At 33.9% G+C, this 18,188-nt stretch overlaps 1 protein-coding gene and 1 long non-coding RNA gene across 14 annotated transcripts; one reads left to right on the top strand and one right to left on the bottom strand.

The window, feature by feature from the left end:
* Positions 1 to 802: 802 nt before the first annotated feature.
* On the bottom strand, positions 803 to 6,695 carry LOC114256042 (splicing factor U2af large subunit B). 12 transcript variants are annotated; one of them, XR_014365453.1, is made up of 13 exons: positions 6,438 to 6,695; positions 5,635 to 5,888; positions 5,207 to 5,305; positions 4,409 to 4,479; positions 3,692 to 3,762; positions 3,538 to 3,582; positions 3,367 to 3,426; positions 2,973 to 3,033; positions 2,770 to 2,882; positions 2,127 to 2,573; positions 1,569 to 1,710; positions 1,235 to 1,452; positions 803 to 1,119 (listed from the first exon to the last, which is right to left on the bottom strand). XR_014365453.1 is itself a non-coding variant. In XM_028195615.2 (13 exons), the coding sequence occupies exons 1-13, from the start codon at positions 6,540 to 6,542 to the stop codon at positions 967 to 969; spliced, it is 1,689 nt and encodes a 562-aa protein (XP_028051416.1). In that variant the 5' UTR covers positions 6,543 to 6,695; the 3' UTR covers positions 803 to 966. The 12 variants fall into 12 exon arrangements, 8 of the variants coding, with proteins under 8 accessions (XP_028051416.1, XP_028051415.1, XP_028051414.1 ...); XR_014365452.1 differs by having other exon boundaries at positions 3,538 to 3,585; XR_014365451.1 differs by having other exon boundaries at positions 3,692 to 3,771.
* Positions 6,696 to 10,240: 3,545 nt separating this feature from the next.
* On the top strand, positions 10,241 to 16,291 carry LOC145823199 (uncharacterized). 2 transcript variants are annotated; one of them, XR_014365454.1, is made up of 5 exons: positions 10,278 to 10,539; positions 10,644 to 10,738; positions 10,986 to 11,058; positions 14,471 to 14,517; positions 16,062 to 16,291. It is a non-coding gene; the product is annotated as an uncharacterized LOC145823199 (long non-coding RNA). The 2 variants fall into 2 exon arrangements; XR_014365455.1 differs by lacking the exon at positions 16,062 to 16,291 and having other exon boundaries at positions 10,241 to 10,539; positions 10,630 to 10,738; positions 14,471 to 14,942.
* The last annotated feature ends 1,897 nt before the right edge of the window (positions 16,292 to 18,188 follow it).

Consider the following 18,188-nt stretch of genomic DNA (forward strand, 5'->3'; position numbering starts at 1 on the left):
ACAAAAAAACAAAAACAAAAACAAAAACAAACAAACAAACAAACAAACAAACAAACAAACCTTTTTATCATACAAAGTACATAATTTTCAGTTCAAAAAAATTTAAAAATTTAAAGTTTTAATGTATTGCTCATCACATTATATAAATTTATAGCTTTAAAACTCTAAAAATTATCAATTACCAGCAAAAATTATCAATTTGTTCATTTGCAATTCATCAAAACACAATTTCATGTCACAAGGATGATGGAGATCTCAAATCAACAATTTTAAGGATTTGCAACTTTTCAATTTATCAATATATATATATATATTTGTTATTTTAATAAAAAGAAAAAAAAAATGCTAAAGTCATAGAAAAAATAAAAACATGTCTTCAAAAATGTAAAATTTTACAATTTTCACCGCCTATAAATAAAAAAAAAATTTGTTCAAAACTTCAAAATTTTCCCCATTAAAAACAAAAAATGTAACAAAGAAAACAAAAAAAAACTTAAGTTGGAGAGAGACAGGCATAAATAGGATTGTACTCTTAACAACCATTATTACTCTTAACAACCATTTTTTATTTAAATATGATTAAACCTGATAGAGATCTACTCTAAATTCAAACATTCCAATGAGTTGTCTTATGATCTTGGCCAGATATGAATAGATCTATGCCAAAAGCATCGCCAAAAACTCATCTCTTTTGCCGTGAGTAAGGATAAAGCAAGGAATCGGTAGTCGGTGTTGGCAATGAATCTCAATCGATGGTGATCGCCAATCGCAGGTGAGTGTACATCAAAAAGAAAAAGAGAAAGAGAAGAATGGAGGACTTTGGGGTTTCCGTGGGACTAAATAGAGTACACAATTTCCAGAAAAGACATGCAGGTAATTTTTCCTAAATTTTATATAACACTTCATAATTCTAAATTAAAAAATATATATATTCAAAGTTCAATTGGTTCAATTGAACCCACTACGTTATGCATAGCTCTGCCCATGCTCGTACTCCCCCTGAGAGAATTTGTTCTCCGGATAGAATACTGCCACAACTTGATTCCCACCAAATTTTCTCCCGTTCAACCCTTGTCGAGCTTTTGTGGCACTATCAACATCTACATATTCCAAGAACACCTAAAAGACCCAAGACAAGTTTCATTAGCAACCGGACTTCAAAATAAATACATGTAACAAAAATGCTTTTACCTTGCTTGGTGAAACATTTAACAAGGGAGTCGAGCATACTAACCTTGCCAAGCCCTGGAGTTGGTTCACCATTGGGATTCGGGCGTGGGATGACAACATTCACCAAGGTACCTGAAAATGCCAATAAAAATTGAAATCCAACTTATCAGAATAGACAAGAAAACAGTCTCAGGTGAATGAATATAAATAGAAGGTTTATGGAGTCTTCTGTCTTTATGTTAGGGCCTGATTCTGTATAGCAGAATGTGGGACTACAATAGGCTGTAAAACAGAAAGATAGAACACAAAGCAAATCAATTTGTGTGCAAGAAGATTGGAGGGTAAAAGAGAGAGTAAATAATTTAATAAAAGAGCCAAGAGTTACTCCCAGCATTTACCAAATTTTCCGCACTCGGTTTTCATATCTTCCAGTATGTCTTCATAGTCTTCGTCATCTTTGAGCTCATCCACACTGATCACTTGGGTTAAGCATAAAACCTTGGTGGCCAATGCAGCAGGAGGAGGTTGTAACATGAGCCTCTGAAAAAGAAAAATATAACTCAGAAATGAACCTTTATCAAGTCAACAGATAAATAGCACAAAAACAACTTATAAAAAACTTGGTGTTAGACTCCGCTTGGATCGTGGGGTGAGAAAAGAAAAGAAATTATTATTTTTCTAACTATTATATTTGGATGAGTAAGAAAGCAAAATATGTGATATAGGGCACTCTCGGAGTTTTAAAAAAACACACAACCAATCAAACCTTGCTTCTCACCAAATCTCACCACTTTGGGGGAGAAATAACCTATAAAATAAGAGAGTTATCTTTCTCCCCATTTCTCATCATTGCTCACCTTACTTATAAACCAAACATGACAAAGAGTTCTCTATCTTCATTTCATATAATTTCTCACCAAACCACTTGATCCAAACTAGAACAAAATGAAGTTCACCTGCAATGCTATTTGTTGTTGTGCATGCAACAACACATTCTCTTGCTCAGGTTTAGGTTGGGTAGTACCCTGGTTAGCACGCCTAACGGTAAGAGTTTTATCACCCATTTTAATTCCATTTAGAGCAGCACAAGCAATATCTGTAACTGATAGATCCTGGTAAACACAGAATGCATAGCCTTTTGAGTTTCCAGTTTCTCTGTCCTTCACAAGATCAAAACCCCGAAGGGGCCCAAAAGACTCAAGCAACTCCCTGATCTGTGCTTCTGTAAAATAATAGGGGAGCCCACCCACAAAAATGCGGTCAGGACCCTCAAGCCCACCGGCAGACCCTGGTGTTAGCCCAACAGCACCAAGGTTCAGATTTGGATTGGGTTGGCTCGGCCCTAGTGTAGCAGCCAGTGAGGGGTTGTAATCACTAGGTCTCCTCACTTTAACTGGTGCTCCCTGAACATTAAAATATTTAAGACACAGAGGTTAATACAAGTAGCAAATGAAGAACATGCAAACACATGATATGCAAAGTTCTAAAAAAATTGCAGAAGACACGTGAAATTTGTATAAAAAATATAAATTCATAGGTAAATTTCTAAAATTTATGGTCCCTTTCCGGCTTAATTGAGTCGGGAAAACATTGAAGTACCTCAAAAATAATGCCATCCAAGGCCATGGCATTACTGGCTTCCTCAACTGATCTCATCTCCACAAAAGCGAACTTCTTCTCATGGTTTATATAAACATTGACAACAGCATCTCCTGAACATCACAAAAGACTGTAAGTATCTACACAATTGAAAAGCATGAACTCTAGTCATACATGAAATATGCAATAAAATATTGATGTACCTGGACCGGCAGTGTTTCCTTCTATTGCAGACATAACATGGCTGAAAAAGGTTGCCACAGACTGCATAAAACATCGTAAACATTAACCAAGCTCAACAAGTTTTAAGCAATAAAGTGAACAAACAAACTCCACAATCAGATTCTACAAGTTTATTATTCAGCAAAGAAAGAAACCCACTAATTTCTGGTTTACTGTTTTTTCATCCAAAAATGCAGGAAATTGAGAGAACTAACAGAGGTTCCTTAAATATATAGATTGTTAAAAACAGGAAAACATAGCAGAATCACCCAAAATTCGTAAACATCAGTAACATCACAATATCAGAAGCTGTAGAAACCAACATAAGAAATGGAAGAGAAATAGTGCAGTGGAGCAAAACGAAAGGAGACAAACCTGTTCATTTGCAGAGGGGGGAAGCCCACCAACATACACACGCCGAGCATGTCTAGTAGCCTGCCATCATAATACTATTAGTAAAATACAAGTAGCCAAACAAACGTAGAATAAAAATTTGATAAAGAAACATAGGCATTAACGAAAACAAAACAGCTTGATCCTGCCAACCTGCTGTGTCATTGCCTGGACTGGCATAACAGGAAGAGCTGCAAACTGCTACAAGGAGGGGCAATAAAAAAGGGACAAAAAATAAAGAGAATTAATAAAAGCATTCTACAGGGGAGAATAATAACAAGAAGAGATCAATGGTAGCATGAATTACTTGGCCAGACGCTAATGGAAACATGTTTGGAAACATTCCAGGAATAGCTGGGGTGGTCCCAGGGATCTGACCTGCAAAGGCTAACAGAATTACATCCCATAAATAACTGTAAGTTGCTTACTTTCTTACTCTTCTATCGTAAGTAGTAGTACACATCACTGCACATACAAATAACTCAATAATTTTATCAAAACCTAGGCTCTTGCAGTAAAATATATCAAAAGAGATGGAAGGAATAATACATCATATTCAAGTACTGGAGAAAATATTCGTCAAACTACCAAAACAGGCAATAGTTGCCGGATGAAGACGAACAAGACCCATCAAACTGGTGCATTGATTCCTCCTTGTACATTAAAGCTATAGATGTCGGCTCACGCCCATTGTCAGCACAGTGGGGCTAATAGCCCAACATTGCCTTCTTACAACAAAACATAAGACATAGAAACAACAAACAAACACCAAACACAAGAAACAACCAAAAAAAACCCTCTCAGTTTCGGTATAATTTCACCAAGTAAATAATTAAAAGAAAAGCTATACACGTCTACAGTCCATGGTTCTAAATCATGTTCAAATAAAAGAAAAAACAAGTATTCCTTACCAAAATGACAGCATGCAATTTGATACGAACTTTCCACACTATATCAAAAACAAAAGGAGAAAACAGCAGTTACGCAAATACAACAATCGAATCATATGCGATGAGATGAGTACCTGCAGCAGTTGCAGCACCAGCTAAAATTGCAGAAGCAGGAGGTGCCATGTCGAAACCACTGATCCTTTTGCTGCAAGTATAAACCATTAATATAAAGCTCTACACGAAAACAATATACATGTATCAAGTTTAAATTTAATTTTTATGACAAGAAATTCCAACTAATATGACAATAAACTGAACAAGGTCAATTCTAAAATTAACACACTTTTTGTCCAGATCCTGCAAGGAGTGAGAAAGGAGACACTTAAATAATATAACAGGCCTCTTGTATTAGACATTACATAGCATATCTTTTTGGTTCATCATTCTTTCAAGCTCTGTCACAATGATATCGCATAATGCAGAAAGCAATGTTGCAGCACTGCACAACTAATTTGGTATCTATACAGTCCACTACTTCAAACATATCTGCAAGAGAGGACTACATGAACACATAAATCATTAAGCCAAATACACCACATGAACACAACATTTTTCACAACACAAGTGTATTGGCATTAACTGCAAACAAAAAATTCTGCAATGAAACTTATAACTTCAGAAAATTTACTGAAAGTTGTTAACTTGTTATAGCTTATTTTCTAAATATTGCACTTCTCACATTCCAAATTAGCCCCGTCATACATTCAGACAGTCACTGTTACTTAATTTTGAGAAATTATGCTGTTTAAACTTCATACTGAAAAACATTTCAATGCAATTCGACATGTATCAAAATGTACAAATTCAGATCTTCAATTTAAAACCACAAGAGACACCCATAACAAATTGATTTAACAATTGCTACAACTAACCTTTTTGAACGTGAACGAGATCTCGATCTATGCTCTGCTATACCACTAGAGCGAGATCGTCCATACCTGTCCTCTCTGTCCCCGTCATAATCTTTATGCCTACAAAATAAATCAGAACAATATCTCATAAGCAGCACAAAAGAACAAAATGTCTACAACTAAGTTGGTGAAGATGGCATGAAGTATTGGCTAGGTAATACGTAATAGGTACAAGTCTACTCTTAGCCTTTCAACTATGAGAAACACTCAAGTCACATTGTTAAAAAAAAAAATCCTTATCTGCAGAATATACATATATATAAACTTAAAGAGATTAACATACTCCCTGATTGCAACCATAGATAATAGTGGGCCTAAAATATACGCTTGGAAACAAAATGGGTGTTAAAGAATATAAACCTGCATAAACAGCAATTAACTTCCATTACCTCTCATAGTCTCGACTCCTGTGATGGTCATCACCATCTCTATCTCTGCCCCTTTCCCGTCTCTCACTCCGTGCCCTGTGGCGGTCTCGATCTTGGTCTCGATGGTGACGATCACGATCTTTGTCTCGACTCTTCTCCCGATCCCTTTCCCTATCTCTATCTCTCTCCCTGCCCTTGTCCCTATCCCTGTCCCTTTCCTTATCACGCCCTTTCTCCCTGCTCTTTGAAGACCCTCTTTCATAGTCTCGAGAGTGCTGTAAATGGTAACCCCAAAAATATATTTTTTTTTTTTCAGTAAAAGAAATCCAATTTCACAATCAGATAACATTATTATTACTGCTATACATATATGTTTTAGATTATTACTGCAAGTTAAGACCAATAAATTATGAAATTCAAATTTCTAGTAAGTTTCATGAAAAAATTTCTTTTCTTTTTATCTGTGTAGTTTAACCAAACAACGTCCGAGATAAATCATTCTCTTTTCTTCTAGAAAACACAATTCTCTTCTTTTGTTTTCGCTACTAGGTTCCCAAACAGAGAGTTAGAATTGGAATTGGAATTTCCAGCTCCAAATCCAAGGCTACGATTCCATGCAGTCCAATGCAAATTAAGCATCACGAAAATCAATCACAACCACGGCTCCACACAAATGGTTCAGACATCTTCATCAAGTCTAGCAAAAAAAAGCCCTAAATTCATCGAAACCCTAAAACGACAATCAATGATTATCGTGTTGCTTCCTTATGAGGCGATCTGGTCTATACACAAAACAAAAAACAGATATATAATAATAATAATACCTGAGACTTGGAATCGCTGTAATCATCGACTCGAGGCTGTGGAGAAGAGCCGTAATTGCCGAGATCTTCTCCGTTCCCCTCGTACCTTTCTTCGTAGTCCTCCATCGTTCGCTTTCTCCTTAGCTTTGCTCTCTACTCTCTCTCTCTCTCTCTCTCTCTCTGTTCTCGGCGTACTTGATACACAGGTTTGATGCGACAATCGGCTCAGGAATTAGGGCTCCCACATGCCATCTTCCCTTTTTACCTAGACATCAGGTTAAAAAATAAATAAAAATAGCGGGGTATAATAGTAAAATTGACTTTTACTTGATTTGGGCTGTTATTTAACGTACTTTTTTTTTTTTTTTAACATTTTGTTTGATTTGAGAATTTAAAAATATTTTTTTAAAAAAATTAAATGAAATATAAATAAAATATATTTTTTATCTAATTTCATACACATTTTTTTTTCTCTTTTCAAATTCCTTTCGAAATCTTACAACCAAACACAAACTTAGAAAAATTCTATTTACATATCACTTTTACTCTCAATTCACATCGCTATCTTATATTTTTTTATTATCATTGTACCCCTCAATGAAATTAAACCCTAAATCTCCTCAATACATCGACACCACCACCATCAACACTAGCCATCAGCACCATCATCACCAACATTCCTTCTCCTCAGCTTCCTCGATGCACCATCGTCCTCTCTCTTCTTCAACTCTATTGCTGCAGCTGTCGCCGTCTTCTCAGCTTCATACCTATCTTCACTACCTTGCAACCACCATTTTCGACAACCCACCAGCATTGCACCTTCGAACCTTAACGACCCACCACCATCGTAACTTACATTCGATCGGTGACCGATCACGCACAACCTAGAGAGAGATTTGTGTTTGGAGAGAGAGATATATGTGGTGTTTGGAGGCGACAACGAGGTAGGGTTGTAGCAATTATTTGTCACGGCAGTAGGCAACTGCAATGGCGATGAGGCATGGACGATGGGGGTGCTACAATGGTAGTAAGGCAGTGACAATAACTAAAGGAAGCTCAGTAAAAGCATTGAGGAATGGGAGAGCATAGTGGCAGCCAATAGTCGACGATAGACGGTAGACAATGATTAAGGTTGGGGTTTGTTGAAGAAGAAGAAAAATATGAGGATAATATGGTATTATATAAAAATTATTGGTGTGTATTAAAACAAAATTAACATATTCAAGGGTAAATTACATTGACACCCCTTGAGATTTAGTCCAATTACTACCCACCCCTTGACGTTTTGAAAATTACATTTCCACCCCTGTAGTTAACAATTTTATTTCACAAACCCCCTTACTTATAGAAAAGGTAACAACTTCTAGTAGAAAAATAGAAAAAATTACATTAAAAAAAAAGGTAAAGGAAAGGGAAAAAAATGAAAAAGTAAAATAATGCAAAAAAAGGTGTATGAGTTCAATGTCTTCATTCCGTCTAAATAATTACAATGGCAAGGGGGTTAGTGTAATTTCTCAAACGTCAGGGGGTGAACTGTATTAAACCCAAATCCCAAGGGGTGTAAGTGTAATTTACCCCATATTCAATTTGTGTGTGGTGTGAACTTAGTAAATGATGTGAACTGAGGGTAATAATAATATGTAAATAAAATCACCCTTCTTTTTATAACCCCCACATTTTCTATTTTTTTTAATTCCAATTTTGTCCTGATATAAAATTTCATTTTTACCCTCATTCCTAATCTTCTAACCCTAATTTTCCAAACCCTAACCCTAGCCCCTCTCAACTCTGGCTACCATATCTATCTGCCGCCTCTAGCACTTCCATCTCCGTCTCTCTCTTATCTTCTTTTTTTCTTCGTCTTTTGAAAACCCCAGGTTTTCATCTCTCTCTCCCTCTCTTGCGTGCACTTGTTTTAGCCGTCACCACTATAATATCTCTCTCTCTCTCTCTCTCTCTCTACGCATGGTTGGGTCACTAGGGTTTGGAGATGTGATGGTGGTGCTCGCGAAGTCGTGAAAAGGTGATGGGGTTTGTCAAAAAAGTAGGTCGGAGGCGGAGAAATGTGTGGTGTATAATATGGGGTTTATGGCGGTGATGGTGGTTTTGGAAATGAGAGAAAATGGCTAGGAAAGAGGCGACGGGGCAACAAAAAATAGCAACGACCGACGGTGAGAAAAGGTTATAAGTTTGGGGTTCAAATAAGAGGGGTATAGTTAGGATTATGGTGGGTATTCAAAGAGAAAATGAGAGAGACTCAATTAAGTGAGTAAGGATTCAAAGAAGTAAAGGGTCAAAAGAAATATGATAGGGATAGATAGCAGCTCTCTTACTTGATCTAAGAACAGTTAATCCTAGCCTCATTTGCAAGTTAGGTTAGGAGTTAAAATAATCAATAAGACAAAATACTCAATCACATCACTCTCTATTTTTTGTACGTTTTTTCATAAAAAAAAATAACTAAAATAACATATACCCAAACACTCCGACCACAAAAAATCTCACCATATTTCATTTATATTGTTTGGATACAAAACCTTTATTTATAATCTTTCATTTTTTAACAATTTCATAAAATTTAAGAAAAAAAAATAATGATTCTATAATACACATCCGTTGGTTACGTTTTTTGTAATATTTGATTATGATTTATTAGAGTGTTAGTTATGATAAATTATAATATTAGTTAAGTCATTATTTTGGTTATGAATCAAAAAGTTTTAGGTTATTCCTTATGTAATATTTGGTTATAACTTTTTTTTTTTTTTTAATTTTAGTTATGATTTATATAAAAATTGCGTTATGATATTTGTGATAATTAATCTCATAAATATCATAACTTATATTTGAGAGTGTATGATAGCATTATCCAAGGAAAAAAATATTATTTGACTTTTGGTAAAAAGTTTGATTATTTATTAATTTTACAAAAATAATTACAAATGTATGATAAAATAATTATAATAAAATTTTTATTAAATTTAAATTTAATAAAAAAATATAATGAATAATTAGAGATGCTCGAGATTGGGAGCAATTAAAAATGAAATGAGCCAAGTCAAAATTTGAACTGTTTTAGGTCAAGTTTGGGTACTTTCAAAAAAGCTAAAAAGTCAAAAAGTTACTCAAAAAGTTAAAAAGTTAACACTATTCACCAAAAGTCAACAATTACGGCTGCACAACTCCCAATTCAAAATTTTCCCTACAAATAAATTTTTACAATTTTTTATTACACATTTTTTTATAAACAGTCAAAAAGTTAACCCAAACATCCATATTTTCAACCTCAATTTTTTAGTCAAAAAAGACAAAAAGTACACTTATTTAGGACACCCCAAACAACCCCTTAGTTTGGCTCTAGTTTGAGCAATTTGGAATTCGGTTAGCCAAATTAAGTTTGAGCAAAAAAGTCAAAAATTTTGGGCCAAATAAATCAATTTTGTAATAAATAAATAAAAGAAAACTCAACTCAATTATTTGAAAAATTACAAATTAACCAACTTTTTAATGCTAAAAAAATCATTAAAAAAAGTCCCAAACAAATTAATTTTTGTTAGTATTATTTTTTTTTGGGTAGTTTTTTAATTAATTCATAAAAAATAATAAACTAAAATATTTAAGAAATTTGAATTTTGCTCGAATCAGTTCAATTATATAAAATACTTGTATCATTAATAAATTTATCAATTAAGGAGTATATAAATTTATACAAATCGATTATATAAAAATACACACAAAAAATTCGTGCTTAAGTTAGACTTATTTATATAAAAATTCGCTCTCGAACAAGTTTTAACGTATTGAACCCAAAACATACTTGAGTAGCTTTCATATCAATAAATTTCATGTCTTTTACCTCAAAAAGACACGAAAGACTTTAATTTTAAAACTTAGCAAACTTAAATTTATGCTTTAACTTGTTTAATTAATAAAAAAATCAATTTAAAATAATTTTTTAATGAGTTAAATACTAGTCGCTTGATTCGTTTGTTTTGTGGTGAAAACCCGGTCCGAATTAGGCCCGTTCAATGGTAATTAAAAGGCGACAAATCAATGGATATGGGGTTTTAACGCGCAAACAGCTTGCAGAGATTTGGAAAACTCTTCGTCAGACATTCCCAAGGTAAGACGAACATTCTCTCCCTTGAACTCTCCCTCAAATTTTGATTTTCAATTCCAATTTTATAATCACCAAGTAGCTCTCAATTTTAAGTTCTCTGTTCTCAGATTCGAAACTATGAATTGGGTTCAGCGCAAGATCTATCTCTACAACGTCACTTTCGGACTCTACATGTTAGATTGGTGGGAGCGTTGTCTCTTCAGTATCCTTATCTTCATTGATTTGTCCATTCTTGATTTATTTGTTTGAATCGAGGGTTTAATTTGCATTATAAACTCAATAGATCTGCCCAATCGCAAAACTAGATCACTTGGCTTTTTCTTCCCATTAATTGTGTATGATTTTTGGGATTTTTTTGCAATTTTTTTTTTCATTTTTATGGGTTTTTGAATGAAAGATCGGTGCTTTGAGTTTTGGTTTTGGTGATTGTGAATTCTTAATGAACGTAGATACTCTGGTGGTTGTGTTGATGTGGTTCGTTTGCCGCAATGGGTTTCAATCTGCTACTGAGTTTTGCAAAAGGTACCTCATTCTGTTTTGGAAAGTTATGGCTTGAATTTTGAATATGCCATTTCATTACCCATTTTGTTATTGTTATTTGACTTGGTTGTATTACTCATTATTATCATCACCAATATTAACCATTATTCTGCAAATTGGTTTTGGGGGGCTTTTTATGAATTACAATTATGCTTTTAAATTATGCATTTTGTTCTGATAATGATGTTTAACATTCTCATTTGCTGCATGCCTTTTCAATGTACTCATATTGGTTATTTTCTATGCACCTTCATGATTTGCCTACCCTTCTTCAATGTCAAGGGCCATATAGGCTTTTCTGTTTCATTTTTCTAAGTAATTGATTTAGGAATGAAAAATCATACTATCTAGTGACAAATAAAGTAGCTGACTGACCATCTAGATATTCTTTAATAATCTGAATGAGATCTTCTTATTATAAAAAAAAAGGAAAGAATGTTTGAAGGAGATTTAAAGATACACTTGAAGTATGGAAAAGAAAGCGACTAATATTAGCCAACCAGCCAGAGTCCTTGCACCATATTGGGAGATCAAGGGTTCAACTCTCCTTTCTGTGTAAGGGCTTTTTTTCACTTTAAGAGTTGTATATATGTGATTTCCCTTCCCAAGTACCCCCAAAATATTCAAAATTACAGAAAATGTTTTCCATTTTTATAGTTTTTTTTTTTAATGCGATTTTGAATGACCATGGAGTTTTTAAAATTTTGGATTATCCTCTTATACAAAAATCTTTAAATCTCATAGCAAAAATTTGTGGATAAAATGGATATTTGAAAGTTGTCTTTGATAGGATTTAGGGCCTCACATAATTAGTGGGGATAGTTAGAGGTGAGTAAGTTGGTTTGAGGGACATTATGGGAAGCTGCTAGGCACTAAATTGGTGTAGGAATTTTGACTTGGGCTGTACAAGAGTGAAGGGTATATTAGGAGGATGGCGAGAGAGAAAAAGAGAGTAGTAATGGTTTGGATGCAGTGAGCTAGAGTCTCTAGACTACTACTGGAGATTGCTTGGAGGCAAAGGAGGGTGGCCATTATTTATAGAGAGGCTAAACCATTGAGGTTGGCTCTCACATGTGTCAACAACACATGGTAGAGGCCAGAAGGTTAGGTTGGTTAGCTATGTCTTAGTGGAATGACCCGAACAAGTACTATAGTTGATATCCTTTGAAGCCTCGAGTTGCAGAGATAATGGGGCATTCTTCGTAGGTAACGGAAGGGTATTGAGCATGTCACATACCTTTGTCTTGGACTGTTATCTTCTCATGGAGATCTCTCTATTTATAGTCATTCAATGTTCAACTCCCTTCGAGGAAAAATGGGGCAAGTATCTTGACAAAGGTCTTGCAAAGGACCATATAGGATGACGCTTAGACCCTCCATGACCGCAACACCAAATCAAGTTCCCTCAAGGGAAAAATGGGGTGAGTATTTTGACAAATTCTTAACCATAACTCCCAAACCACATGATCCAAAGTTCTAGCAAGGGATCATAGGATGACGCTTAGGCAGCCCATGATTGCAACACCAAATTGAGGGGGTTTTAAGTCCTTTCTCCCTATCTAGAATGACATGGAGACACATCATGTTGAGTGAAAGTTGTTTAGCTCAAGTGAGGAGGAACTGAATACGTTATCGTGAGTGGGGGAGGATGCTCTCAAATGGAGATTCGCTCGGCTAGGTTAAGAGAGGCCAAGCGCATTTGGGTGAGTGAACTAGGTATGCCTTTTGGAGATTGTTTTCAAGTTCTTAGGCTCAAGGTTTAGACACCATGTACATTAACCTCGGACAACGTGGCCCGAACTTGGAGGGTAGCTATTAGGACACATGGATACTACTGGCCCATGCTTATGCACTCCACTTTCCACAAGGTGTAAAAGAAAGGACCAAACAAATCAGTGGGGCTATGCCGGTACGACTGAATATGCATTAGAAAGTTCAATCCCTCCCCTATGACACCAAAAAAAACCAGGACCAAACTTCTAAAAGCCTGTGGGTATCCATAGAACAATATCGTAGCAATGAAGACCATTATGGTTTTTCACCAAGGCGGTGGATTGAAGCAATTGCAGCCAAAGCACTTCGTCTATGGGCATCGACAAGCCGCTACATTAGCGGCGCATAAACCATGTCGTCAACCATGTTTGTTCAGTGGTTGTAACGTAATTGGTTTGTGTCACTTTACGATTGGTGCGTGTGACGCACCATGTGTTAGAGGTGACATGGCAATGATGTTGCTCATACGTGGCCACTTAGATCCATATTCTTGCAATACTTTTTATTTTTTAATATGCTACCATCTATACCGTCCTATTTGTTAGGAAACTGATCCATGAAAACTTACCAGGCTTATTAGAATAAAGCACTGATTTAATATCCTTGATTTATATATAGGATTAATTAACTAATCCATGTTAAGAAGTGGCAATCACTCAGATCAAGACATAACAGACCAGTGGCTGCTATTTTTATAGAGGAAGCATTCTTCTTGTTTAGATATTTCTTTCTTTGATCGTTCCATGTTATCTAAAATTTATGAGCTACATTCGTCCACAACTCTAGTTCCCCCCATCCATCCCATCTTTTCCCCTCCTTGTATAATATCTTTTGAATTAGGGAGACAGTAATACACCCTTTTCACAGGGGAGGAGAATGAATTGCACAATTCTTAACCGAACTTGACTACATAAAAAGTAATAACTCAATTATATTTGTACTTTAATACCTTCAAAACTAACCTTCTTGAAAGTAAATAAGCTGTCCAGAATGAAAGATCTTTAATTTGTTTAGTTTGAAACCCAAACAAAAGGAGGAAGACAAGAACAGATATATGATATTTTACTTAGTCGTGAAGTGCTGTCTTTTTTTTTATTATTTTTATTTGATGAATAATGAGTAAATTTAGTCATGAAGTGTTCTTAACTAGTCATTAGTAATGAAATATGTAAACATGGATAATGATAGATTTGGTCATAGAGAGATTATTAACAGCATCAATCAGGATTTGGCTTTTGAAGGATGTGGATGATAAGACATACAGTTATGGAGAACTTAACAACAGTCAGTGTTTTGCATTCTTAGGAGTAGGACATTGTATCTGGTGAGATGGCATAAGTAGCGTAATGATAGTGAGTGTTATGGCTTGCTTAAAAATAAGATTTTATAAGTGAAAGTAGGATTCGATGGTATAATAACTTTAGTTTGTAGTTGATATGCACAGGTCAAGTACTTTTGGGTACATATTTAAAATATTAGTCTTGTAAAGAATTTTTTTGCACTTGAGCTCTTTGAGTTCACATTTTCATGCTACTCATGTATCTTCAGGAAGAATGCATTATTTGTTACTGCGAACTGCCTTACTCGTGTCTGACTTGGGGCTATATTTTATTCATTTCAGGAATTTATGGTGACTTCAGGAGCCATAGGACCTTCAAATCCTTATGGGTAATTGTAGTTTGGAATTGTACTAGATATACTTGAGGATTTTTTCCATGATTGTCAATTTTCTCTCATCGGAAATGTGAACTTGCACAAATGTCTTAACCTCCGTTTGGGAAGTGGATTGGCTTTTTGGCTTTTTGACTTTTTTGACTATTTTAGTCTGGGCTAAAAAACTTGGTTTGGGAAAGGCTTTTTGGCTTTTTTGACTATTTTAGTCTGGGCTAAAAAGCTTAGTTTGGAAAAGACTTTTTGGCTTTTTAGCTTTTTTGACTTTTTTTGTGAGAGAAGAGTGTAATGATTATGGATTGGATGTGATGTTTTGTTTGTTGTGCCTGAAATAGCCTATTTTGTCTTTTGTGGCTAAAATAGCCACAAACCAACTTGCCAAACGGACTTTTAGTATCTGATAAAAGTTATCTGTTTGTTTTCTCGTTGGTCTTATAAAAGCTGATTTTTTTCTTTTTCTTGGTATCTTATATGAATTCTGTAAAAAAATTGTTTCTATTGATGGGAAATCATCTATTTTCTTACTTAACAATTTAGAGAAGAAGAAAATAATAATGGCTCTGGAGTTGCACATACTACATATTTCCGTTGAAGCATCTAATTGTCTTGATAAACACCTAAGAAAGGATATTGCAATATTAAAGAGGAACGAGAAAGAATTCTCTCTTTTCCTATTGGGATGGAGGTGTCAAGTGGGGGGCTTTGTTAACCTAATGGAACAGTTACTAATTCAGTACTGGGAATCATAAATTTGGAGTGGTATCAGCAAGAACACCTTTGAATCAGGTTGATGAACTATTTTTGAAAGGATTTGTTTGTTATTCTTTTCAATTCTGCATATTATCTTACACAACTATCACATTTCTAGGACATGACGCGTTGTTTGAAACTTTTTCCCCTTATCTATATATTAAAACCAAGTAGTTGGAGAAGTTAACATGTCTGTAGAGACATAGATGCTTTTAAGTATGACTTCTGATACTTTGCTAAGAGGTGTGGTTTTTACTTTTTCATAATTGAAATTTGAGAAGATATTCAAAATGCCTAGCTTGATGTGGACTCCCTATTAAGGTCGAGTTGATGTTGAATGGTTCGTGAAAACAACTTTGAAGATGGAATGACTTTTGTGCTTTCAAGGCCAATGGAAATAATATAAAAAAATGCAACCCTTTTTTAGAACTTAAGCACTCTATCATTTCCATATTGAAAATGCTTCGAGTAACATAGATCCACTATGATCAGGAAACTTCAACAAAATTTTGATTTACGTGAAATTTTTATTAGAAGTGATATCCATTGCTTTTCTTTCTCCAAATTAGTTTAGTTCATTGCTGTAGATACACTCGGTCCACTTCATTCATAGCTAGCTTGAGTTTTGTTGTTGATCTGTAAATTTTTATCGCTATACTTCGAGATTTATATTAGCTGAAGCAATCTTGGACCTTCTAATCTTGTTTTTTATGTCTATAATTGAATTTTTTTGTTACTACTGCTTTATTGATTTTTGCAATTTTTTATTTTTATTTTTCATTTTCCTCAAGTCCTGTGCTGCGGTGGGGAGTCTGGGGAAAGCAAAGCACACTATGTTTTTAGAAAGTCCTTACCTTATAGTGCCATCACAGATGTACTACTTGGCAGGCTTGGAGAAAACCATTGGACTGGTTGGTCGAGGTTATACGTTAGGTAGTTCTTTTCTTTTTTTGGTTGGAAAAGTGCTTAATCAAAAGCAATAAAAAAATATTTACCTTGGTTTTGATTGATTTTTTAAAAATTGATTTTTTTTTCTTTTTTTTTTTTAGTAAATTTTTAAAATATTTTTTGAGTAATTTTTTTCCTTTCTAGATGTATATAATTTAGATACACCAAAAAGTAAAATATTTGTGAAAAAATATTTTAAAAATTCAATAAATATACAAAAATACGAAAATGTTTTAAATTTATATATATTTTTTGTATTTGATGAATTTTTTAAAGAATATTTCCATAAATATTATATTTTTTAAGTATATCAAGATTAAGTGCATCTAAAAAATTCTTAAAATATTAAAATTTTTGACTAAAAAAAAAATACGAAAGATAAAAAATTCAATTTTTAGGAAGTGAGTTTAATTTTCATTAACTAAACAAGATAATTGTCATTATTGTCATCACAAGGCAATTTTTCAGAAGTGTGAATGAACACAATGGTTTAACATACATGTGATTGACTACTAAATATTAATATGATTACGTGTATAATGTGTATTACGAAGGATATACCATTTGCCAAGGCCGCATAATATCATTAAAACCATTGGTGGTGTTTGGGAAGCAAGTTTCTAAATTTTTTTCTCATTTTTTCTACTAAAAGATAGAAGTTTTGCAAAACCAAAAAAAAAACATCCAAACAAAATATCACATCCAACTCCATAATCATTTCACTTTTTCTCTCACAAACATCACATTCAACCACATAAAAACCCAACTATCTTCCCAAACACCAAAAAAAATTTATCTCATAAAAACTTACATCTACTAAAATCTACATAAAAACTCATTTCCCAAACACCATCATTGTCACCTTTGAGTCTTGTCTCCATCAACATTGCGTAAGTGATGGAAATTTTTTTTTTTTTTTTTTTTATAAAAAAAACTCAAAGATGTTCAAAATGTGGAGAGTGAGACGGCCCTCACACCCTCACCGTCCTTCTTTTTAAGCCCTATCTTTCCATTCGGAGTAATGTTATAGTCACCATTTATTTTTATTATTTTCTCCTATTACATTGAATGGACAATGTTTATGTCCTCAACTTATATCCTCACCTAATAAAATAAAAAAGAAAGAGTTGAGTTTATTACAAATTATTTTATAAATTTTTGTGTATAAATCATTTATAAAAAAATTAAATTAATCTAATAATCATTATAATTTGATTTTAAATCTGTAAATGATCTATATATAGGGCCTTCTAAAATGAACAAATTAAATAATCAAAGTGGACTTGAAGGGAAGCTACCAAAGAAAGGGTAAAATTGGCATAACAAATAATTTTGATTGCGTTTGGTAGAGTTTTGTAAATATGATTTGAGAGTATGAGTTGTATTTTGAGTTTGTGAGTTTTAGAATTATGATTTAAGTGTAGAAAATTTGTTTGGTGAAGAGTTTTGAATTGAGTGGGGAATTTTTGATGTGACATATGATGTTTGATACAAAAAACTTACAACTCGTAACCAAACATACAATTCAAAATTCTATTAAAACATATAAAAAAAATTTAAAAATTCAGAAAATATTTTTTTTGAATATATAAAAATTAACCTTTATAAAAAAAAAAAAAATTGCACTGTTCCACTCAATCGGTGGGACGACCGGTTAGGCGAAATTTGAAAAAAAAAATTCGAAAACCGCGCCTGAGACAGAGTGTTTTATGCAGAGTTTTGGAAACATGTTTTCAGAATTGTAACCAAACATAATACTTGAATGAAGGTGTAGAATCATGATTGCAAAACACAACCAAACCCAGCTTTTGTTTTTCTCCCTAATATAGGCTAAAAATAAGGAAATGGTAGAGAAATGACATGATACCATTAGATGGGCATATAAACACGTGATTTTCCTGACTCATGGAATAATTTTTTTCGAATAATATGGGCATCTTCTACTATTTTTTAAAAAATGAAAGTAAAAA

Source organism: Camellia sinensis, chromosome 4, assembly GCF_055761805.1.
Source record: "Camellia sinensis isolate YWXY chromosome 4, ASM5576180v1, whole genome shotgun sequence".
Classification (NCBI taxonomy): Eukaryota; Viridiplantae; Streptophyta; class Magnoliopsida; order Ericales; family Theaceae; genus Camellia; species Camellia sinensis.